This window comes from Glycine soja, chromosome 17, assembly GCF_004193775.1.
Source record: "Glycine soja cultivar W05 chromosome 17, ASM419377v2, whole genome shotgun sequence".
NCBI lineage: Eukaryota > Viridiplantae > Streptophyta > Magnoliopsida > Fabales > Fabaceae > Glycine > Glycine soja.
The window spans coordinates 5124941-5151385 of record NC_041018.1 but is presented as its reverse complement, the minus strand read 5'-3'; the positions used below and the strand labels follow the sequence as shown (position 1 = coordinate 5151385).

The window sequence follows — 26445 nt, the reverse complement described above, 5'->3', positions numbered from 1 at the left end:
ATGAGACACCCTCCATCAAGGTTTTAATTAACTAGTGGAATATGGACGCAGTTAAACACTTACTACCAAAAAACTCTTCCTACTAACACGAATCATAGCAATGAGAAAAGAAAGAAACTACTCGGTGAAGGGTGAATTCTTTGAAGGGAATGCTTCATAGTATGAATTCGTCTGACACGGAGACCACAAATAAAGGCAACTGCTTTTGTTTTCAATCAAAAAGTCTTATTTTTATTTTTTTAAAATTCAATATCTATCCAATAATACACAAACACGCGGATTCGTTTTGTCTTCGTGCTAAATGGTTTGTACCATATAAAACAAATGATGTACATGTCAGAATTCATGAACGGGCTCAATTAAATTTTGCTTCATACTTCACGATCACGAGCCAAACTAAGTTCAACTGGTTCATATATGATATATAGGCTCATTATCAAGATTCATGGCTAAGATATGGAGTTACACAGTTCGCAAGTTTAATTCAAGGGGAATTCAAGTCATTCAACTAATTTCATGTTTGATTGAATTGATTTCAAGCTGATTCACTATTCAGCAAATTGATATGGAAATATGGAATAATGGAAGAACTCTTAACCACTGTGAGAACATTAAGATGCTTAAGTCACTCATAACAACTTGCTGTGGATATCTCAATTAATGAAACTTCTTATTATAAGTTTCCACAATTGTAAAGAACATATTTTAATTGCAACAACTATTGTTCCCCCACCTCACTTTTCTTTTTTGCTTCCCTCCTTAAGTACCTGTTTAGTTATCAAAAACTCACAGTGATAAAGGATGTAGAACTACTTTTACAATTACACCACAGCATTTTAATTGAATTAATGCCATAATTTTTGTGATTTAACTACTACTTATGTACATGTATTAAGGGGACACCTAAAAATTGAATCACAAGCTCACAATTTCTGTTAAGATTCATATCTGTAGGCTGAGAAGCAAACGACTATCCCAATGCACATTGGTCAATGACAAAGCAGTAACTGCAATATGGTTTGAACTCAGTCCTGCCATTTGAATTTGATCTGTCTGAGACCCATGGTTTATATATCTGTCAGGCAATGTCAAGGCTCGCCACTGCACCAAATGAAGATACTATCAGTTGATACACTATGCAAAAAACTAACAAACTAACAACTACCGTTTGCCCCCATAAGAAAAACAAAACTATGCACAATCCATCTACTTACAAAGAAAGGTAACAGAAAAAGAGTCTCACCTTGAGATTACCATCTAGAAGACCATTCAAGCCTAGAAAATGAGAAACATGAGAACCAAATCCTCCAATGGATCCCTCTTCAACTGTGATAAGAATCTCATGCTCTCTAGCGAGTCTCCTCATCAAATCTCCATCTAGAGGCTTACAAAATCTTGCATCAACCACAGTTGTTGAGATGCCATGAGCTTCAAGAACCTTAGCTGCTTCCATACAACTTTGGACCATTGTTCCATAACCAACAAGAGCAACCCTACTTCCCTCCTTTAATACCCTTCCTTTACCGACCTGTATTTCAATTGTCAGTTACAAAAAAGTAAGCATCTTTGGATTAACAAAACAAGAAAATTTTGGAAACTTAAAAGGATTAGTTGAAATAAGCACCTCCAATGGCGTGCCCTTATTGTTGGGTGGAAGAATGGTACCTATGCCATTCCCTCTTGGGTACCTAAAGCAACTAGGCCTATCATCTATGGCTGCAGCTGTGGCTATCATGTGCATCAATTCAGTCTCATCTGATGGAGCCATGACCACCATGTTTGGCAAACAAGCCATGAATGTTGTGTCAAATGCTCCACAGTGAGTTGGACCATCAGCACCAACTAAGCCAGCTCTGTCTAACGCAAATCTAACTGGAAGCTTTTGAAGATCCACATCATGTGCTACCTGCATGCACGACAAAGCCACAGTGTCAACGCGGAGATATCAGATATGGATACCACTAATAATTTCCACTATGCAAAGAAAGAAAATGAAAAAAAAAAACTAGTTTGGTTTAATTCTCCAAAGTTTCACAACTTCTGACCTGATCATAACCTCTTTGTAGAAAGGAAGAGTAAATTGCGCAAAAGGGTTTGAGGCCCTCAGCAGCTAGGCCTGCAGCAAAAGTTACAGCATGTTGTTCTGCTATCCCAACATCAAAACATCGTTCGGGGAAGCGCTTTTGAAACAAGTTAAGCCCCGTGCCCCCTCCCATTGCAGCATGGATGGCAACAATTTTCTCATCAACTTCTGCTTCTGCTGTCAAAGATTCTGCAAAATACTGCGTGTAAGACCGCGTACTAGCTTTGGATTTCAATTGCTTCCCTGACTTAGGATCAAATTTCACAACACCTACACAAAATAGAATCCATTAAGCCAATTGTATTATGTTAATGTTATGTAAACAATTAAGTAACAAGTTCAGAATAGTAAAAGGCTAGTAATACATATGTAGTCACTTAATTACCGTGCATCTTGTCAGGAGCAACTTCAGCTGGATGATAACCTTTTCCTTTCTCAGTGATTACATGAATGAGAACAGGTCCAAGTGTCGGCATACCCTTGACACTTTTCAGGATGTGCACAAGGTCTTCTATGTCATGGCCATCTACTGGGCCAATGTAGAATAACCCAAGCTCTTCAAATAAACATGCACCAGCACCACCTACCATCCCTCTAAGGTAGGAGTCCAATTTAGATGTAAATTCATATGCTCGGCTTCCAATTTGCTTCGTGATTCCCTGTTCATTGGTCACCAAATATTAGTTCTAATTTAGAACTACATCGGCATGATATTTTATTAATGTATACATATATATTATTAGGCCTATACTTTATATGCATTAGGGGAAGCCAAGGTTGTTGCTTCCTGCATCCTTTTGGGATTTTTTTTTACCTTTCGGATTGATCATTGTGAAAACCGAAAAAGGGGTGTATTCTGGAATGTAATTTTACATTCTAGATGGGTCATTTTGAAAACCAAAAAAGGAGAGCTACAGGAAGCAACAAACGGAAGAAAATTGAGCATGGGCCAAAAGTGTGTGTCCATGATGAAACTAAAATAGGCCCATGAATGAAATTCAATTCAAGGACCAATTAATTTGACTCAAAACAAAAAGAAGCTTAAAGGTTCCACTATTCAAGTTCAATTGTTACCTTTGCGAGGTCGCGTAGTTGATGGAACTTAGAACTAGTATTTAGCCTGGCGAGGGCTCTACTAAGAGCTCCAACCGGTGGAGCTGGTCCATCAATGGTTGCAGTGGGAAGGGAAACTTGTTCATTGTCGTTTAAGATTATAATAAGATTGGTGTCAAGAAAACCAGCGTTGTTCATTGCCTCGTACGCTTGTCCACCCGTCATGGCTCCGTCGCCGATCACTGAAATCACATGGTTATCCTTTCCAATCAAGTCTCTTGCAACTGCCATACCTGAAAGTCACGTGAAAATTGATGATTAAAAAAAGTTCCTCAATTTGAAGAAGCAGAAAAAGGTCTACCATGATAAAGACAATACATCAAGTTCATGGATATCTGACTCAGAAGTAATAATTTATGCGTAACGTCGCATTCGCAAAATATTGTTTATAATTATTCGTGTGTTATGTGCAAATAAATTGTACATCTTTAATAGATGCTTAATATTGTGAACGCGTGAATTGAAATGAGTGGCATCATTGAATTTTCTTAGAGAGAGAGAGAGAGACTTGTAACTAATTAAGATATCAATGATGACATTAACTGTAATTAAACAAGTACTACATATAGTTTTTACCTAAGGAAGCTGAAATGCTAGTAGAACTGTGACCCACACCAAAGGCATCGTGAAGACTCTCATCTCTCTTGGGAAATCCTGCAAGTCCACCAGTTTGTCGAATTGTGTGCATTTTGGATCTTCTTCCCGTTAAAATCTTATGAGCATAGGTCTGTCAATCCACCAAATTAATTAATGATTACTTCATATTCTATAATACTACGACTTTAAGGGAAAAGGAAGGAGATTAATTGTTTTGGGTACCTGATGACCAACGTCCCAAACGATCTTGTCTTGAGGAGTGTTGAATACATGGTGAAGTGCCACAGTTAACTCTGCCACACCTAAACTTGAACTTAAATGCCCCCCAGTCTTTGACAATGTATAAACAATCTCTTCACGGAGTTCATCAGCTAGCTCCTCAAGTTCCTGATCATCAATATAATGTTGCAAATTAACGATGAACAGTGCATTATTATTTAAACATTAATTGGATGACATTGCAAGAATGCTCCTTTACAAAAAACTTTCAAGTAATAAGAGTTAAGAGCAAAACACAAAACAGGACCAAACAAAAGCAAGCAATTAATTAATCAAGTACCAACTCCAAGTGATAGTATATACTTGTCTAGTAGGTACCTGAATGGATAGATTTTTCATGTGTATTGGGTAGTTAATGGTGTCCAATACTGGTGTGGATGGCTTCTCTCCTGAGAAGTTTAGAGATCTCCGCAACTGTTGATTAGGTTCGTAGCTTTTCTTCATCATTGTGCTATTCATCTCCTCACAAAAATTGTCTCCTCCAGCAGCTATCACTTGGTTCATCTGAAAATGAGAATCAAATTCAATAAGTGTGTATTTCCTTTTTTTTTTTTTTTAATTTTATTGATGCTAGAATTATTAATACCCTTTGTGGATTGGTGGTTATATTTGAAATACTTGGGGAGCAGCTGTACTTATCATGAGAATAAAAGAGTGGAAGGAAAGTAGTCCCAAGAACAAAGGAAGCCATATTAAGTTGGTAAAATGTGGGAACTGGGAAGAAGTTGTGTTATGTTGTTATGTGGTGAGAAGAGGAGAGAAATTTGGGCACAATTAGAAGAAGCACTTGTAGGTGCGGACTTGCAGGGTTTCCATTGAGCAGGACAATTTATAGATACATCATACATAGTACACTGTTCCAAAGTTAAATAGTTGAAGTTGCACGTTTAGCACGCGGGCTTCTCACATCACTTACAGTTTAATTAAAATCATGTACTCAAATTAGATTATGTCATTAATTCAAATGGTTCCTGCGGTGCCAAAGCTATTCATTTCTTGTATACTAGTATTAATTTTCCACGCTAGCGTTTGTGGTTTATGTATACTAGTATTTTCAAACCATCGAACGAGAGTACCAAAAACGAATCAAGAGTGTTTAGGTTAAAGTCTGTATTATTTTGCTGTAAAAAAAAATCTATATTGTTTTTAAAATAAGCAATGAGAAATATTTTTCTTTCTTCTAGTTTTATATATATTTTAAGTATATAATTAGAATAAATATTTGTTAGAAAGATATTTAGGCCATATATTTGAAGATGTTAGTCTGGAAGTTGAATTATTTGTTCAGATCAGTTGTCATCTAATTTGCGTTTGTACGGATGCTAGGGCATCGAATTAATGTTCCGTGAAAATTAATTCTTGAACCACAGAGCACATGGAGCAAAGGTCCAATGAGGCCTGAAAGTTTTGGATCAACAACTAAAATGGATACTCTTTAATTACAAAAATGTTGATCACGTGGCATTTATTTTAAGATAAGTTTATTGAATCCTATTTTTATAAAATGTAGTACTTCATTATAGAATGCTAAACCCAAATTGTTCTTATCCTCACATTTTAGGATTGTGAACATCTTATTTTCACCTCAACAATCCCATATGAGGATTGATAACTGAGAAATTTGGGTTTAATTGATAGTCAATTTTGATTAAGAATGATTAATTTTTTTTATTTTATTGTTGTTTTAAATGAAATAATGATGATTTTAATATCATTTTAATTTTTGACTAGCGGGATTCAAAAGAAGAAAATTAAAGTGTTTTGGAGGAAAATTGACAAAAATTTGAAAAAAGAGCTTTGAACAAAAAGTTAAAGATTGTAACAGTTTGCTTAGCACACAAGACAGACTCAGCGCGTAGCGACCAACCTTAGCGCAAAGAAGGCTCACGAATAAGCCCAAAGGTGTGTTTAGCACGAATCTCGCACTTAGTGCGTGATCGATGCCATACTTGTTAAGCCCAGTTGTCGCCGCACTAAGCACGTAATCACCGTCATACTCCCAGGAGGATGCAATTAGCGCGAGATCGTGTGAATGGTAAGTAAAAGGAGTAGGAAACAAACGAGAAAGACACACTAAGACTTAAAGCTCTCTAATGCATACATCCAAAGCCTGAGTATCTCTCATAGGGAAAACTCTTCTTCTAAAGCCATTCTCCCCTTCGCCTCCTCTATATATCAATCCTTTTTCTTCTTCCATTCCCATCAACCCCTAAAATGTAAAACCTCTCATGACTATGAGAGGATAAACCCTAATACATTTGCATTATGAATTCATCTTTTGCATTCAAATTATTGTTTATTTTTCTTGTTTTCTTGTCTTCTACTTTTCCCTTTTAAATTTTTTACTCACAATTCCTTATCTCTTCTACTCCCTCAATTGCTTAAAGATTAAATATATACCAATCTAAATACAAACAAAATTTCATATGGATTCGATACTCGAACTTCCATCTTACTTTATTACTTGTGTCAATTTGATATACTTATCAATGAATTAATAAGAATACGCACACATATTTCTTTCTAATTCTAAACATCTTATTCTCATCTCAAGTTCTCAACAAGTACACATGACCAGACATGCATTTTTATCTCAATGGTCATCACAACTCATATTGAATAGAATTTCATCAACTTTTTTTTTTTGTTAAGGTAGAGATATGAGTTAAGAATTCTCTATCTCTAACATTAACTGATCGAGATTAAGATTTTTTTTCCATAGATCGAATAATCATTCACATTTTAATTTTTCCCATCAGTATGAATTGATAAATTTACTTTTTTACGTATCTCATATTTCTTGAAATTTATCCAAATTAATTTATAATATTTGTTCAAAAGTAACTTTTTTTTAAAACCAAACCTATTCATAGTATTTGAAATTTCTACTAGTCTGGCTCCACAGAACAATGACAGCTAACCAAGAAATATATTCAAATACCAAAAAAAAAGATGAAAAATAATAATAAGGTAAAATTTTAAGTTATTAATCAAATTAAAAAACATTGTTTCATTTTTGTTCTAAATAGTATATTATAAAAATTAATTTTATCTGATTGAGAAATGTAAATTATTATCTTTCTTTCAATTCAGTCATTTATTGTCTTGTAAAATGTGAAAATTATATATAAAATTCGATATACTATATTTCATGCTTATTTATTCACTTGTTAAATAAATCAATGAAAATAATACTGATTCTTAATTGTTTCTCTCTAAGATATTTTTTTTGCTATGAATATTTTGACATGTTTTAATTAATCATATGATTGGATGAAAGGAAAAGAAATAGAAGAAAAAAACATAAATAATGATATATTTTTTAATGAAAATAGTAGAAAAAAGAAAGTTTGAGTTTCAGAAACAAATTCAAGGAAAAATTACACTATTTCTTTCGTTTAAATGTCAAAATTTTCTAAATAAAAAAAAACTTCAAATGTTTTCCCTTCGTTTTCCTACTTTCAAACGGATAAGATTGGCCGCGTGTTACTATTCAGTGTGATATTTCATATTTGTGTGATACACGTGAATGGGAAGAGCTATATTGCGTAATACGCGGTTTGCTAAGTATAAAGTCTTGTCGCTGTCATTTAACACTTTTAATCTATTAGTTCTCATCATCTTCACAGTAACTAGTAGCATGCGCAGCCTCCAATATTCATCCCTTTCTTTGTTATATCAGTCTATATAATTTTTTTTTATCAACATCATATTAATATAAGATATTTATTAATTTTATTAATAATTAATTTTTATAAAAAAATTTGATTGATCACTTTTATTAAAAAAAAATTAATTATATTTTTTTATTTATAAAATTCAAACTCAAAATCTTATTTAAAAAGATGAAGTTCAAGATCACTCAAATCAATTATTTGTTGATATCATATATAATTATTAATTTATTTTTTAAAAATTTATATATATATATATATATATATATATAAATAAATATGTCATATTTGAAGAGTTATATTTTTTTTTATTAATTTTTAAGAAAACAATCAAAACATAGTTATATCAAATTTTTTTATATGTTTGAATAATTGATACTTTCATTGTGTTGAAGAGTTGAAGATGAAGTTAAAATTAAAATTGACTGAGTTTTGATATATATAAATTAATGTGAGTTTTTTATGTTAAATTTTTAAAGTTTTCCATCACAACTTGTATAATGCAAGCTTATTTTATTAATTAGGTTCTACTTTTTTATTATATTTATACAATATTTTTATTTTTCCTTAACCTCATTTTCTCGGCATTTGTTTTTTCAAATCACATACTCGTTTCACTTCTATTTCTATGTATGTAGACCTTATTGGTAATGCTGTATTCGACCCTCAATAACACTTCTATAAGGAAAAAAAAAAACCCTTAATAATACATTCCCAATAAAGTGCGTTTTTTTAATTACACCTCCTCCAACGACGTCATCATAATTAACTTCTCTTTTTGACTCAAAAAATAATAGACTAATTAATTAATTCTCTGCATTTGAATAGAGAAATAATTAACGGTTGGATGATGTACAGGATCCTATTTGCACAGCCACTCTGTCTAAACTAGTCGATGCTTTGGTTATAATTAATAAACAAAGGTGGTAGCTAGGTTGAACTTGCTATAAGATAATAATGCCGATCGACGTGAACTGATATTTATATAATATGTGTGTCTGTGTGTGTGTGTATATATATATATATATAAATTAAATGCATTTAATTTTCTTGTTATGTGAATTTTGATACTGATAATTTGTTCTTACTCGAATATTGATGCCAAAATTTTGTATTTTCTTTTGAGATATTGTTTTGAATGTTTATAAAATTCATTTGAGTTGTGCTAATGGAAAAGAGGAAAATGTTAGAGTGAATAACCAAAGCCTTCTTTTGATAATTGAGATATTATTTTATGTATAAGGGTATAATATCATAGGTTTCTAATTAATCAAGGCATGTCTACGAATCATTAATTCTTGTTCAAGAAATCGTAAAATAATAAGAACGTGAAATAAAGTTACATTAAAAAATGTTTATTTAAAGTTGTTTAGTAAAAGTAATTTTTTTTATCTCTTTTCATATCATAAACAACAACAACCATTAATTCTTGTTCAACTTAGATCGACTGCATGAATCGATTGAACTAATTAACTGTCATTAATATTATAAATAAACATCATTAAAGTTAGATTTAAAAATTAAATAAGAACAAGGTCTTTTCATACTTTTTTATATTATAAAGTATAAGCAATTAATTATTGTTCAATTTAGATTCAATAACATGATTTAGTTGACCTAATTAACTGTAATTCAATTACACATTATCGTTGATAATTTTTAAAATAATTATCATAAAAATCAATAAATTTATTATATATAATAAATTATAATTACATTAGTGAATAATTTTTTTTCTTCCCAAAACTGAAGTAAAATGTAAGGATTTATATTTAACTGATGACAACTGGCAAGCAATATTTTAGTGTTTAGACTCAAACTTCAATGAAGTTATATAGCAATATTGTTTAGGAATCAAACTTAAAATCATGAAATTATTACGAGTGAAAAGTATAATGAAACGATTCTCATCAGAAAAAAAACTAAATAAATACGAGTAATATCTTGTAAAGTGCAAATCTGAATTTCGGCGCCACTTTTAGGATCCTAAAGATAAAGATTTCTCTGGATAAGGTAAACCACTGAATTATGCCTATATTAAACAAACGCCATGGCTTCATCTATAACTGAATTCTTTTTTTCTTTTTTGTTATACCATATGATTAGATTTGATTTCCGGCTGAAGCAGTGAATCATCTGTAATCTGATCGGGAATAATTTAAGAAACATTAATTTTAAAGTTTTATTAACACAATTAATAAGTTAATTCAGACACACAATATTACATACTAAAAAGGAAAAAGACTATATTATTTAAATTGTTTTTCTTTCATTTGTTCTTATTTATTGAAGTTCAGACTTAAAATTTGCTAACTCAATCTTCTCTAATTTTTGGGGAAGTACTCGAGTAGTACGTAGGTCCGTTCAAGAAATCGTGATAAATAACGGTAAGAATATATTTTTTACAATGACGAGAGATCAGATTTATATAATGGAGAAATCATTTTTTTTATATTGAAAATAAAAAATAATATTAAATTTACAATAATTTACTCAGTTCAATCAACAAGCTAGAATCTTAACAATGAAAAAATCATTTCACCATTCATGAAATGGACCTTATCATTTCAGCCACTAAAAACTTGACAAACGATCATAGAGCCAGCTTCGTAAATGTTAATTAATAACCTGTACTTATTACACTTTTTTATTGTTAAGTAAATTTACTATATAAAGAATAAGATTTATTAAATAAGAAATAAGATCCTCGCTGCCTTGTCAAAACCACATAAATTTAACTGAGTAAGAGAATTAAATCCTCTTGTGATAAATTTTTACATAATAATCATATAATGCGACTTTTTTTTTAATCTATCTCTTCATAAATATTTTCAAATTGTAATAAGGTTTTGCCTATTTAATGTCTATAAAAAATAAGGTAATTAAATATGAAAATTTCACATAACAAAATTAATTTATATTGCATAATTATGCGTAATCATTGTGTATTTATAATAACTGAAGATAGCAGTAAAAAAAATAACTGAAGATATTATCACAAAAAAAAATCCAAAGATATTAATATATTATTAATTTGGTGTTTTTCTAACGGCCAAACAAATTTTATTAAAAAGAAATCTTTAAAGAAGCACAAGATATATATATCCTATAGGATCCAAGGGAACAAAATCCAAAAAAAAAAAAACAGGTTGAATCACAAAGTCTGAAGCAAAAATAAAAGCACATGAAAACAGCATGTACCATACACCCAATACGCAGACACACACGAAAAGTACATCTGCATACCCACCAGACCCCTAATTCTGAGACGCAAGAGCCAGGGACATAAATTACACCTCCCAAAGCCTCTAACAGAAATGAGCGAATGAGAATCACTCGAAAATATAGCCCCATCACCAATACATGCATAAGCACCAAAAGTCCAACACCTCACACCCACATTCATACTTAAATGAGATTCTGGCCAGCCACAAACACAAACCTCCACCCAGCAACAACACCGGAACAGATTCACAGAAACAACACCCACACCCCTCCCAACAACAGAACTCTTCACCGACAGTCACATCCCCCCAAGAGGACTGAGTAACCTTCTAAATCAACCGATGAGCCTCTTGCAAGAGCCATGATTTGATAAAAGTGACCAATAACTCATTATGCAAAGCAGTGCTAAAACCAAACCACTTCATACAATCTTGTCAAACGTGAGAAAATACTTTGCTCCACAAACAAATGCTGAGTAGATTCTTAAACTTTTTGGTACCCTACCCAACACATCACGTCATCCCCTTCTAGTAGACCTCTACTATAAATATTTTGTTTCAAAGGGATCCTATCTTGCAAAATCTTTAACACAAACATAACTACCTACAATGGAACAATCTTATTCCATATTTTTTTCCAACGAAAAGCCTATGCATCAACCCCATCATGCATCGAAACTTGAAGACATTTGTAAACTGATGACATCGTGTACACACCCAGATGGTCCTTTAGCCATCTCCATTTGTCTCCATTCACCTCATAATATTTTCTCACGACCAACCTCATCCTCCAACATATGGACCAAATCCTTTGCTTACTTGTAATTGGATAGTAATGAATATTATTGGATTTTCTGGAATTTTCTTACATTGATGTGAAGAATTACTTATATAATTTGTTTAAAATTATAAACCTATGATTAATATAAACTAAAGGCTTATTTGGGATAATTATAAATTATAAATTTTGATTTTCAAATATAAGTTTTAAAATGAAACATGTTTGACTAAGATGGAGCTTGTAAATTGCTTTTCAATTTGATTTTTTTTAAAAAAAATTAACTCAATTTTAAAATAAAAAAATAGTTTTAATTCTTTATTTAGTTGTAGAAAAAAAAATTCAATTCTTTAATTTCTCTAAAAAGACTCATTTGATCACTATCACCCTTCTTAGTGAGTTTCAGTTTCGACTGACATCTGATAGTGATGGTTTTTTTTCATATGATAAGATGTTCTTATTTTCCAGCAATCAACATCCAATTTTTGGGGTAATTAAAAATTGTTCATCTAAAACAAAATTTCAAATTTAATCTTGTGAATATAAAACAAACATTAAGAAAATTTTGCCCAAAATAAGTTATCCAATCCAACTCAAAGTAGTTTGAACCAAAAGTTACTTTTAGATATCAGAAATTTCAAATCCAAAAAAATCATATACTGTCTTCAATACATTTTACATTAATGAAAAATTTGCTACCTTAGATTCACATTGTCAAAAACAATGAATGCTCACTCCTCCTCATGCCACCAAAGAGATTTGAAGGTCTGCCATCATCAGGTCATTGACAACTACCTTATGGAATCATCGATAGGTCAAGCACATTAAGAGTAAACCATGTAGTTCGATTACACAAGATTAGACAAGAAATTTTTTCTTAGAAACCATTCAGCTACTGCTATTAGAGGAGCCAAGTGACTCACTTAAAAAATATAAAAAGGACAATAAAAAAAAAAAGACAACCAATGACCATTGTCCATACCTTTAACTGTAAACACAAAGTGGAATAAAACATGTGTACGAGCTTTAATAATCATATTATTATAGCATCATTCACAGTGAAAGAGATATCAAAATATGCATTTCAACCTTCCTTCTGAGTTCAATCGTCCATCTAATTCGTTGAAGCTGAGACCTTTAGCCACCTCCAGATTTGAGTGTATTGCTCAACCTATATAACAAGCTCACACATTAATATTTGTAAGGTATTATTTTATGTTATATCAGCTAAAAATGCAGCTAGAATAACACTAATATATCTCGCTAATCTGAATTTTCTAAAGTAAATGACTGCATGACGTATAAGTTCCCATTTATATTTTCTAAACCAAGGTGAACTTGCTTTCGTATTTTCAGGAAAAACGAAAACGAAAAACAGCATGCCAAGTTATCAGACGGGGTTCTCTATTAGCAAACCAATGAACTTTCAATCTTACATATTTCACAGGAACTCTTCATTACAATATACTAACTCAAGGTCAAAATGATATATGTATCTAGGCAATAATTCCATGCAATTTGACAGTCAAAATTCATCAATTAGAAATAACACTTGGACCTGCACATTATTCTATAATTATGGAAATAAGATATCCATAAAAAATTGTTTTAATTTTTTTATATAAAAAAAATTTAAGAGAAAAAGGGAGGGGATATAAAGAGGAAACAATCTCCTCAAGATAATGGAAAGAAACGAAAACAAAAAAGCAATAATATAGCAAAGGTACCTATTATCTAAGGATATTTAAAATCATAATTCCCTCGAAACAGCCTTCAATTTTATTTGACTTACCAGTCCAGGCCCTCAAAAAGTCCTTCTCCTTTTATGGCAGAAGTTTTGAAAATAGCCCATTGGCGATTTTTGATCTTGTGTAACTCTAGAGCCTCCGTCACTGCTGCATCATCAAGTGCACCGGGAAGGTCCTGTATAGCGATTTTCAAAAATTCAGTTTTACACACAAGGTATATTACAATATCATGTATGTACATATGCATTGCATATAATTAATTAAGTACAACTTGATGTATGCTTTTGCTGTTTTGCATCATCTTAATTAGCAGTCACACATTTTCTAACCCACTCTACTATTGATACAAAATAATGCAGAGTTCATTATAATAAGAGCTACAAAATTTCCTTCTACTATCAGCTTCCTAAGTTTTTTGCATGTTCTTTCCTTCTTATTGTCCTTGTGGGAATAAGAGAATCAAAAAATTATAGAACAAATTGTGACCTGTTTGTTTGCGAAAATGAGAACAACTGCACCTTTTAGTTCTTCCTCCTGGAATACAGGTTCAGAGAAAACAATTATTTAGTATTATTTTTGTAAACCTGAAATCACAATTCATAGGCAATAACTAGTGCCAAAGGAGAATAGAGAACAGAACAAATCATGTGTATGATAACTTCACAAATACATTTTAAAAAAGGAAATTGAAAATACATTAAATTTAAAATGATAACTTAAAAAAAATAAATTGAGAATCAACATGTATACTTGTATGAAATTTGAATCATGAAAGCCGCTTTAGAACCCAATTATAATTGCTAAACCTTCAAAAACAACAAACTCTTTTCAAACTAGGTGCAAGTGGCTGCCTGGATCAAATGATGCCACTGAAATCAATTAAATCTCAATTCTTCACAAGAAGCCCATTTAGATTTAAATCATTTTTAATGCTTCGCTATGTTTTTCTTGGTCTTCCCCTTCCTCTAATTATTGGTCTACACTCATTCATCTGATCGGGTCAACTAAGTGGAAGCTTCTTTTAGTGATCTTTTCACATGTCCAAACCATCTTAGACATGATTATATACCATCTGTTCCTCAATAGGTGCAACTCCTGCTTTCTCTCTAAAATTCATTCATTCATGATCTTATATTCTTATCTTTTCTTGTACGACCACATTCATGAATCTACTCAACATTCTCATCTTTGCAAAAGTTATCTTATGTTCTTTGGCACTTTATTGCTTAATATTCAATACTGTATATCATTGGTGTTCTTATTTATGGCTATAGATTATAGAACAAAAGTTTCCTAATAGCATTCCTCTATTTCATCCTCTTAGCAATTGCTGAAGCTGCACATAACTAATATAGCCTAGAAGTGCAAATTAGTGCCACCACTCTCCCACAATATTAACTACTTATCAGTGTTCAGAATGACTTCATTGACTTGTAATGTAAGTGAGTTTACACTCCAAACCAAGATTTGTTTTGTACAAGCTGTTATAAGTAGCATGTTCACATTCACAGTTTTCTCATTCTAAGTCTTCATAATACAATGATAGCCAAAATAGTTATATGTCATATGAATATATAACTGTAAAAGTAAATATAAATACACAAACAGCCCAAATCAAGAATGACAAATACCTCCAGAATTGCATGGAACTCCTCCTTAGCTATCACAAGCCTATCAACGTCACTTGAATCAACAACATAGATTATTGCTTGGGTATTTGGAAAGTAACACCTCCAATATGGCCTATGGACAAAAAGTAAAAAATCAAACCAAAAAAAAGTGGGAGAAATAAATGGACATTACATCTATAATGTATAACATATATAAAGGCAATACAAAGTGTTTGTGTACAGATTTTCTTTTACAATTTTACCCATGAATTGCAAACTGTAACTGGTCCCATTTTCGATTCAGTCTCTCCCTCTCTCTCTTCCTCATCTTTTAACTTTCCCCTTTGTTGCTGTCTCAAAGCCTTCCTCTTCTTTTACATCAACAACAAAGCCTTATCCCACTAGGTGAGGTCAGTACAATAGTGCCTATCTTTCTGCTAGTATCAATTACAACAGCAACAATAGTCTTATTCCACTAGGTGAGATCAATTACATGGATCATACAATGCCATTGAGCTCAAATAAAAATCAATTTCTCAAGAATTTTATTTCACTATTAGATTCCATTTAATGATTTCCTCCAATGTCCTTAGTTTCTTCTCAACTCCTTTTTAAGAGACAAAAAACCACGTGATCTACTTTCTTCACCAATGGCTCCGATAGCCTTCTTTTACACATCCAAATCACCATTACCAATTTCATGTCATCTTTTCACAATAGGAGTCATACCAATATCTTTCATAATCATTCCATATCATGTCCCTTCTTGTGTAACCACACATCTAAAAGCATGGTAGCCTAAAAGTTACAGTGTTTGTGCTTCGCTATGGTTTAATAGTCAGTCCTAAGCCTAGATAAAGGAGGAGGGTTATATTAGGCCCTTGACAACCAACATAAAACTTGTAGAAGCCCCAAATATATGCATATCAATCAAGATTAAATTTATTTTCCAAGCTAATGGTTTGGTCGATTTAGTTTCAATATGCTAGTGGTTTGTTCTGTTACCATGTTATCACCAAATACATGTAAACAGAAATATGGGAGAGTTGAAGGGCTCTTACAAAAAATAACCATGCATGTAGAGCCTAGTAGCCAAAATTGTAGTACAAAATGCCTTGACATGCTAGCTAATGACAATTCTAGTACATCCTTAATTCCTTATATTAAATAGGAGTGATAAAGAATTACAAATTAGTGTGATATTATAACACATCAAAAGTCACCCAGTACTATGAGTTAAAAGTAAATATTATATAAAAAAAATATTATACATCTTCAATCAGTCAAAAGAAGCACGAATGAAGCCAAAGTGTTTACCTGATACTTGTTTGCCCACCTGTATAAACAAATGTTTGATATTAAAATTAGAATTAGAATTTGGAAAAAGCCCTCCTATGTTCTCATGCAATTATAAGTTCACATGCTTGTAAACAGAAATGAACTATATTTATAAGACTAAGAATTATATTTAAGCAATGCATCTAAAATAGATAAATATCAGAAGAAACATGGAACAGGAAAAAAGTTAATGTCTAAGTTATTTGTTATGTATTGCACTTACCCAGTAGTAAAACTAAGAGGTCAACTCTCAAACATGGTCAATGCATGCATGCTTGTATTTAACATGAGATGGAAGAATACCATGCAGTGCAAAATGGAAAACTTGCAGAGGGACAACGGGAGAGGGGAGAGGGGGAATTGCGAAAACTAGATTCCAACATTTTAAAAGCAAGGGATCAAATGAAAAAACTCATAGTATTTAGAAAGACCTCTAAAACACGTTTTTTGCTTGTATTTTATTTACTTTTTATATTAGTAAACACTAGTTTTAATTAAAATTTATTGGGTAAAGAATTTGAACCTTGCTCATTGAGCACATTTGTAACTATAATATGGTCATCTCTGAACTCTAGAGTTGGTTCTAGATCTGTTTAGTTCAGCATAGGCAGTGAAAACATATGCACAACAAGTACAAAATTATACAGAACTTGCTGAATCATGGTGACAAAGGTCGTTACCTAAATCCCAGACTTGAAATTTAATGTTGTTATACTGCACTGTTTCGACATTAAACCCAATTGCTGCATCAAAAAATCAAATAAATCAATCAGTCACTATATGGAAGAGCACAAATACCATCCACGCAGTGGAAACATACACGTACATGTATGTCGAGGAAAAAACAACTGATAATAATAACACAGCATGCAAAATTTTGTCTACATTTTTAACCAAGGAACACACAGAACAGCTTTAATCAAGGACACAAAGAATTATATTATTTATAAATACAAGCGAGCTCATTCAATTAAATCAGATACTATTAAGGAACCTAAAATTCAAAACAAGATCGCTCGGTAGACGGTAGCTTACAAAACCAAAAATGCTAGAAGGATAGAAGCAAAACGAAGAGTAGACGTTAAGATTCAGGTAAATGTAAAGGAGATCGAGTACGAACTTGGAATGGTGGAGACAACTTCGCCCATCTGAAGCCGATCTGAAAAGGAAGGTAATAAAATCGAACGAATCAAATTCGAGAAACAGCAAATTCAAATCGGATGGTGAGTGAGAGAAGCAGAGAGGTAGGAAGCGTACAGAGAATAGTGGTTTTGCCGGCATTGTCGAGGCCGAGAACGAGGATTCGAGCTTCCTTGTTACCGAAAAGAGAGGAAAACAATTTGGTGAACACTATTCCCATCTTCCGATTCGGCAGAGTGACGCTCGCAGTGCAATTGCAATTAGCGCATAAATCAGTCACACGAGTTTCCTTTCTGAATGAAAATGCGATCAGATCTCAGAGCAGAGAGTTTGAACAAATCGAGGAGAAGGGAATGTGAGTGCGAATCTAATCTGCGTCCATAATGGAATGAAAGCAATTCGAAAAGCGTAGAAGAGAGCAAGATCGATTGGCGAGCTTTTTCTGAGAGAAGAACCAGATGAAAAACGGAAAAAGGAAGAACGACGACGACAAAAATGAGGATGAAGATAAATAGTAGTACAAGGTTTGTTTGATTCCCTCGCCCACGCCCTCCACCTTTCCGGTTTTGGGATCTCGCACCCTATATGCTATACCATTTCACGCATTCAGCTAGCTACGATCAAATTTGGGCCTGGGCCTCTCTTTTCATTTCCAGCATGGAGGCTGCTATTTACACCTTCACTTTTCAAAATCTAATGGAAGGACAGTTGTGCCCCTCCCTCCTTTTTCCCTACACCTCCTTCCCCTTCTCCCTCCTCATGTTACCTTGTATTACATTTTTAATTGTAATAATCAATTAGATTACTACTAATAATTTATAGTTTCGATCCTAATTAATTCAATTTCAATAAAAAGGTAATTTGTGTCATAATTATTTGATTTTTAATTACCATTGAGAGCTATTTTTAAAAATTAATTACACAATGAAAATATAATTTTGTTGTGTATTACATAATGGAAATATAATTTCATTATTTGTTATCTAATACACTATGTAATTATATATTTGTAGTGTAATTTGGGGTGAGAATAAAACACTTGAACGATAATATGATTTTGCTATACACATTGCACATGAATCATATTTATTTGAAAAGGCATTTTCATAATAAAAATAAAAATGTCAGCCATGTGGTGGTGCAAATAGAAATTGAGTGGTGAGAATAGCCTCTTCGGAATTACAATTGTCCCCTTGAAGTTGTCCACCCACTATCGACCCGGATACTAAATCGCTTTTAAAGTAGGTATAATTAATTTGACCAATAAAAATTAGATTAGTTTTTTACTGCAAAAATAGTATATATACACACACTATTAGATGTAGAAAAAGATTCATGGACTTCTGTTGCTGTCTATACTCCTATTTTGAGTGATTTTTTCCCACAAATAATTAACTAGACATTAAATTCATCAATATGAAAAAACAATGATCCCATTCACATTTGACCGAAGCTAATATAAATTAAATATGTTTCCTCATTAATTAAACTACAAAAGTAATTTTTTCACAAACTAAAAAAGTAATCAAGTATATTGTTTTAGAATAATCAATTATAATCCTTCACAAGCCTGTTGCATTTTTATGTTTGTTTCAATTTTTGTTACAACATCAATAATGCATAATTATTTATAATTTATTTATTATAATTTTGTGGATCTTACAAAATCATATAAATTTAAGTATTTTAAATAAAAAACTCCAATACTAAAATTATTAAAATAAATACTTAAATTAATTTTATAGATCATTCCAGACTTAAAAATATATTATTTATGACATAACAATTTTTAATAACGATTATATATATATATATATATATATATATATATATATATATATATATATATATATATATATATATATATATATATATATATATAATGTCGATCCTCCCGTATCCGTCGGGTATCGGGTATTCCCACCCGTCTTAAATCCAATTCAAATTAGAAAAATAATTTTTTTTGTAAAGAAAATATTAAAAATTTGATTTTAGAATAAATAAATTAATTGTTAAACATTTGTTTTTAACTATTTATATATTAATAAATTTATTATAACGCATGTGTCTATAAAAATCGTTAAAAAAAATATTAAATTATGTAAACATTTTAAAATAAAATAATTAATAATAAAAATTTTAGGCTTTTTAATTAAATTATACAAAAATTTTAAGTAAAAAATATTAAATTATGTAAACATTCTAAAATAAAATAACTAATAATAAAAAATTTAGGCCTTTTAATTAAATTATACAAAAATTTTAAGTAACGGGACAGATTTAAATTTGAGGTTGGAACGAATGTACTAATCCCGTACTCATACTTAACTTTTGATTATAAGAAAAAATTTGAATCCAAATTCGATCAATTCGAATATTACCCATCAAAATTGAAATGAATTCGATTAGGTACCACGAGTAGAATTTTCTTGCCATGACTAGTGCTTATAAGCAACTCCACATCTTATAGTCGAGTGTTAAAGTTAAACAAATTATTATAATTTCTTTTTACAAAATTCATATGTTGAAATCATCTTCGTACAGACCCTTCTTAAACTCCGTAATTATAATTTGATATAACAAACTTCAAAAAAATTAATAGACTTTTCTCTCGATCACGTACAATGAGATGAACCAAATACTTTCTCACAATACTTTGCATCCGTAGCACTCAGTAATTTCGGTATGGATTAGAATTGTGCTTAAGAATAATAATGAATAAAAATCGATACGGAGTGAAACTAAAATTAATTAACTCAAGCATGCTCAAAGCCAGGGAAGCTATGCATCACGTAGTTTTATACATAAGCTAACATGCACTTCACCAGGCTTCGTATCCACCTAGCAGATAACAGCTTCACACTTATATTTTCCCAAGGAAAACGAAGCAGGCATAAGTCAATCTTAATTTCCTTTTATTAGTAAACCTAATTATACCGAATTGTTCCTAATATAATAGACGAAAAATAGCCACCACACACGGCTAGATTCTACTTTCTACAGAACAGATTGGAGGATCATCTCGGCTAGCTCCTGTAAAATACCACAAAGACCTTTATTAGAACCTATTTAGTCGATAAATACTGTTTTATGTTTCCCCTTTTTACAGAAATTTTATGTTTTGAGTTACCTGTTTCGCAGAAGCAACCTTTGGTTCTCCCCATTCCTTGACCTTCTTCTCAAGCAGTTCAAAGTCAGCCTTACCAGCCTACGGCAACATCCATATCGATCAAGTTAACCATAAAAGGCACTAAATATTTTGGCAAGGAAAATGTAGGAAGAATTTTACCTCTATTTGAGCCCCAATTTCAGTGTCAAAACTCTGATAACGCTTACGAACAAGCTCAGCAAGAGAACCATCCTTCAATCCAGCATAATGAGAAACTTTTAGTTGACTCTCATGAAAGGCTAAAAAGCATTCATTGAGTTTACACATCTGAATTATGAGAATACAAATAGATGTAAAGGGAGGGTCCAGTGTATCACCTCAATCAACTTGGCAGCATTCCTCAGGCCACGGGCCAGGGTATCCATTCCAACAATGTGGGCTATGAACAAGTCTTCAACATCTGTGCTCTCTCTCCGCCTATAACATTGCTAAGTACAGAAACTGAGGGGGGGAATAAAACAAACAGGAATACAAGTATATAAAGATAGAGAAGGACTGACAATTTCGCATCGAAGTTGAATCCACCGGGTGCAAGTCCTCCCTGGAAAAGGCAAAACAAGAAGAACCCGATCAGATGAGATTGCATTTCTAACATGAAGTGTGTTGCATTTCTTGATGCAAGCTCACTGACAAGTGACAAGCATTTTCTTACATTTCTGATCACACTGAGCATAATCAGTGTCGCCTCTTGAATATCTACAAGAAACTGATCAGTGTCCCAACCTGCAGTAATAACAGCTTCATATTATAACTTCCATTCTTGTGGTATGTTACCTCAGTTCATGTTTCTATGTTAAAATTTACATGATTTATTAAATGAGAGAATTCATACATACCAACTTGAGGATCACCAGTGTTTGCATCAATATTACCCAGCAATCCATTGATCCTTGCAGTTTCGAGCTCATGATGACAACTACCAGGTACAACAGAAATTGTAAGTACAAAGAACGTGTCCAGTTTCAGTTATGATTTATGAATATCAAATTTAAAAGGGAAAGATCAAGGACAGCCCATGTAAACACAATATACAATGATCGATTCACCTGTGGCCAGAGAGGGTGGCATGGTTGCACTCTATGTTGAGTTTGAATTCCCCTAGAGAATGAAAAGAAATGAAGCAGAGAGAAATTTGTAAATTGGATTAACATTGTTCTTAATGGAGAAAATTAGAGCAGTATTTTAAGAGCAATATACATACGAGTGATACAGAGACTCATCCTGCTTTGTTAGTTTGGCTCCGGCTAAATTAATTTAACCAAGGAACCATTTGACCATTAATTTTATGGAGAACAATAGTGTCATATTGAGGACAAGACTTAACAGATATGCATTTAAAGTGAAGGTAAAGAGCATAATATATATATTTAAGCACATCAAGAAAGTTATATACAGTTCAAAATCTTAATTATGCACTGTCTGACAACATAAAATTTTAAATGTGGAAAGATATCACATTCAAATTTTAGTTCCTGGGGAGAAGGGATGAAAAGGACAAGTAAATAATTTACCTGTAAGTCCATATTTTCGCAAGAAATTAGCTGAGGTTGCAGCATCCCAATCATACCTGGAGGAATATAAGTTTAATAAAGGTAATAGGTGCTGCAAAATTATTTATTGAACTGGTAAGAGTCATACTGGTGTTTTGTAGGTTCTTGTGGCTTTGGTTCGATTAGAAATGTCCCTAAAATCACACAAGGAAAAGGAATTAGAAAAGGAAAAAATCCCTTAATAAGGGAAAAAGAATAGAAAAATATTTTTCATACAAATTTTGGTGCAGTAACATACAGAGATTAAAAGAAAACATACAGAGTAACATACAGAGATTAAAAGAAAACACAAAACATCTATGTTTCATAATTTAGTTCTATAAAATGGTAGAGATAGTGGGAATTCTACAGAAAGTTACCATTGAATCCAATCTTCTTTTTGTATGCAACAGCAGCTTCAAAAAACCTAGCCTGTATAACCAGGTAAATAAACAGCTATAATTAGGAAAGGTACAACATGACTGCAAATAAGAAGACAAGCATTTGAATTTCTTGGTGTAGGCAATGGATTGCCACAAGTTCATGACTCGGTGTGTCATTCTTTTAATATGAGAACCGCTATGAAGGGATAGGTGGTTGGGGGGGAGAGGTCATGGGTGCTGTGTGTATCTCTCCCACTAACAAACTTAACATGGCCGATTAAAAAAAATTATGTGGTCTTGCTTGCATATTGTTTTAGCATCCACATTGAAAATTAGTTGTTGTAGCATGCACATAAGATTGATATTTCATTAATTTCAAGAAGATTTCTTATAAATTGTTTAGTTATACAAGAAATAAAAAAGGCAGCAAAGTCAAACAATAACTTCAAGGCAACCATGATTCACGCACCAAATGATTAAGCTCTCGCTCCATATCTGTGTTCAAAAGAGATTGATAACCTTCACGACCACCCCAGAAAACATAATTTTCTCCCCCCAAATAATGTGTCACCTGCAATATATTCAAATCAGCAAAAGAACAATGGTTTTAAAAATACAATGAACCTTCTTACTACTACATGCATACACAACAGTACCTCTATGGCTTTCTTCACTTGAGCAGCAGCATATGCATAGACCTTTAATTCAGAGCTGTAAAACAGTTCATTTTGTGAGCCATGAACCCAACATGCATAATCATCATATAGACAATTTGGGCGGTAATTGTATATATGTTACCTAGTAGCAGCACCATGCATGTAACGAGGATGCATGAACAACTGAGCTGTTCCCCATAACACTCTTTTTTTAGCCTATATGGTAACATAACAAAATTATTACATGTATTATGGTTGTTTACCTCAAGACATAAAATACATAAATTTAGAACAGTGTTCAGGCAGAATATTGTATAAACAGGAACACTGGAATTTAAATCACAAAAATACTTCATGAACTAGACAAAGGGGAAAAGAAAAAGAAGACTGTACATCAAACGTTCATGTAAAATTACCTTAGTCTGGAGCTCTTGAGCAAGGGCAACCACTTCATCCAAGTTTGCATTAGATTCCTGTGATAAAGACAACAAGTGCAATCCTATAGCTCAGAAAGCAGATTTAAAAATGTAGCAGCAGAGTATTAATCAAGAAAGTACATTCCACCGACTATGATCATAACTGAATATTCCAGATATAAAAAAAAGGTAAGCATATGCCACTGCATCTCGCACTTTGATCCTGTCTAAGAATTGCAATTAAGTGAAGAAACTTGAATATTGACTCACCTCAAGAGTTTTTCCATCAGGGGCTATATCCCTGTCGTGGAAACACCAAAAGTCAACACCGAGTTTGCTTATGAACTCAAAGTTAGCTCTCACTGTGATAATTAAGAGAATTTTATTTTGTGACACAAACAAATATCTGAATGTGAAGTATATCAACTGGAGAGTCAAGAATTAACATACTTCGTCTTTTAGCCATGTTTAATGAATTGGTACCATCTTCCCATGGCCAGTATTTGGTAGGTGCACCAAATGGGTCAGCACCTGTTCCACGGAATGTATGCCAAAATGCAACACTAAATCTTAACCAATCCTGCAGGTATTATATAGAATAAATTCAAGTCAAAAGCCAATGGGTGTTGGTGGATGATGAAGTATAGATAAAACTGACAACTTCTTGGAATATAAATGAAAACCAACCTTCATCTTCTTCCCAAGAATTTCCTCCTCTGCATTATACCATTTAAATGAAAGCACATTCTTACTTGACGGACCCTGAAAATTAAATTTTTGCACCAATCAGTAATCACACAATAACAGTCCCCCATAAAGAATTCTCAAATTATTAATTTTACATTAAGATCTTGCTGCAAAACAAAATATGAAAACCAATTAAGTTGAGGAAGATCAACCTCTTTCTCCCCCTTCTCCTCTTTCATAAAGGGCAGCTAATATTTATTTCGTGCTAAGGGAAATGAGGCATTACCATGCAACCCAAAGCCCTCCGGATTTAATAATTAATATTCATTAGCAATTTTAAAGTTCCAAGAATCTGGAGGAGTTAGAAGGATCTTAAACTTCCAAACAAGTTAATTATCAAATAAACCCTCATTCCCCTCCCTTCCCTTCATTTCCATTTCATTTTATTACATTGGTCTCTTACTCTCTCAGCTTTCCCTTCTATTTAGCACAGAAAGTATACCATTACAATCCTTGTGTGACATACATAGATAAATTCGGATAAACAAGTCTACCTCATATTTAATTTTGGGAATGTCAGGGAAAAACTCCCCTTTCCATTCATCTGAATCGCCGCATTTATCCTCATTGTTAGCAGGACAAGTTTGAGGAGCACCAATCTGTTTTGCCATCAAACAAAATAACTTGTATTTACATATGATGATATGTAGTCCCAAATAATAATAATAATAATAATAATAATAATAATAATAATAGAAAGAGAGCTTAGCCAAAAAAAAATAAATAGAGAGGAACACAGTACCACTGCATAACAGAAGAGTTTCACACAAAGGAGAAGCAGTAATGTTTTCACCAATTTCATTTTCATCATCGACGTCAATACCTGCGCAATAGAGAGTGAGAAAATCGTAATCGTTTATATTAGAAATTTGGAAGAAAATACACGAAGCTAAATATAAGATGAAAAAAGTGAAGACTGGAGCTATGAGAGATTGTGTATAGAGATCGAAACCTTCTTCGGCGATTTCAATCGAAATAGTGAAGCTGATAAGGACTAGGATATTTATACAGAGAGAAATGAAATTTCAGATTTTCAGAATCACGATGTGATATTTTGCGTTATTCAGACTTTTCACGTGTTTAAATTAATTAGAATAGCATGATGAAGATCCCACGACTCATATTTTATTTCGATAAATCAAATTTTAGATAATATTTAAAAAAACAAACCGACGATTCTCATCCAACGGTGCATATTTATAACGGCATAAATGCATACAGTCCATTTTCTTCACCGATCATGGCGGACTCCAACCGGATAGTTAAGCAAGATAATGCTACTATTTAGTGAACCGATTTAACCTAATTACTCTCTCAGTCGCCATTAAACGAAGTAGTATTTGTTTTATTATATGTAACTAAAATTTATGATAAATAAATATTTTGATTTTTTTACTAGTTATAAAGATTATGTATGAGATGCACGTTTGAAAGTTACAAGAAACAAATGACTAGGAATGTCTAATTAAGAGAGTGGATGTAACTTTTCAAGTTTTTTTTTTAATACGTGATTGTATAGAATAAATGTTAATTTTATATAATTAAAAATTGAAATAAATAAAAAGAGTTGTTTAAAATAAATTATATTATAATTAAAACTTTTTTTTAACATGTGCAACATTGAAAACAATAAAAGTAATTAATAATTTAATTTTATCTAATTTAGATTAATACTTATTTCTAATGATTCTTTTAAATTATTATTATACTTTTCTTATTTAGATTTAGATTAATAGATTCACTTTGAATCAAAATAATAAGTATCTCTCTCATTTAAAAAATAAACTCATTTCCTATAATTTTTTCCTAATAAATTTATTATTTTATTTTTTGTCCTTTGATAGCGATTTTAAAAATGATTTTAGATAGCTTCTTGACTCTTGAAGGATCATAACAAAATAAAAAATTATTTGGGACAAAAAAGTTAAAAACAAATTATTAGAGAACAAAATTGAAAGTTC

General features: G+C 32.0%; 3 protein-coding genes across 3 annotated transcripts; all 3 read right to left on the bottom strand.

Moving 5' to 3' along the window:
• Window positions 1-549: 549 nt before the first annotated feature.
• LOC114392300 (probable 1-deoxy-D-xylulose-5-phosphate synthase 2, chloroplastic) lies at window positions 550-4878 on the bottom strand. The gene is made up of 10 exons (XM_028353377.1): window positions 4659-4878; window positions 4391-4576; window positions 4016-4180; window positions 3773-3923; window positions 3158-3429; window positions 2469-2742; window positions 2046-2353; window positions 1625-1906; window positions 1244-1528; window positions 550-1101 (listed from the first exon to the last, which is right to left on the bottom strand). The coding sequence occupies exons 1-10, from the start codon at window positions 4761-4763 to the stop codon at window positions 943-945; spliced, it is 2187 nt and encodes a 728-aa protein (XP_028209178.1). The 5' UTR covers window positions 4764-4878; the 3' UTR covers window positions 550-942.
• Window positions 4879-12428: 7550 nt separating this feature from the next.
• Window positions 12429-18162, bottom strand: LOC114393857 (ADP-ribosylation factor 1). Its single transcript, XM_028355318.1, has 8 exons — window positions 17702-18162; window positions 17565-17603; window positions 17125-17187; window positions 16424-16442; window positions 15128-15239; window positions 13983-14030; window positions 13541-13671; window positions 12429-12919 (listed from the first exon to the last, which is right to left on the bottom strand). Exons 1-8 carry the CDS (start codon window positions 17802-17804, stop codon window positions 12886-12888), a joined length of 549 nt encoding a protein of 182 aa, XP_028211119.1. The 5' UTR covers window positions 17805-18162; the 3' UTR covers window positions 12429-12885.
• A 2137-nt stretch (window positions 18163-20299) lies between these two features.
• Window positions 20300-25584, bottom strand: LOC114393701 (xylose isomerase). The gene is made up of 21 exons (XM_028355105.1): window positions 25437-25584; window positions 25227-25307; window positions 24979-25083; window positions 24425-24499; window positions 24188-24317; window positions 24008-24099; window positions 23738-23794; window positions 23464-23537; window positions 23322-23376; window positions 23135-23236; window positions 22663-22714; window positions 22392-22437; window positions 22265-22320; window positions 21800-21851; window positions 21590-21669; window positions 21406-21476; window positions 21254-21294; window positions 21071-21170; window positions 20874-20945; window positions 20715-20792; window positions 20300-20617 (listed from the first exon to the last, which is right to left on the bottom strand). Exons 2-21 carry the CDS (start codon window positions 25293-25295, stop codon window positions 20582-20584), a joined length of 1443 nt encoding a protein of 480 aa, XP_028210906.1. The 5' UTR covers window positions 25296-25307; window positions 25437-25584; the 3' UTR covers window positions 20300-20581.
• Between the last annotated feature and the right edge of the window lie 861 nt (window positions 25585-26445).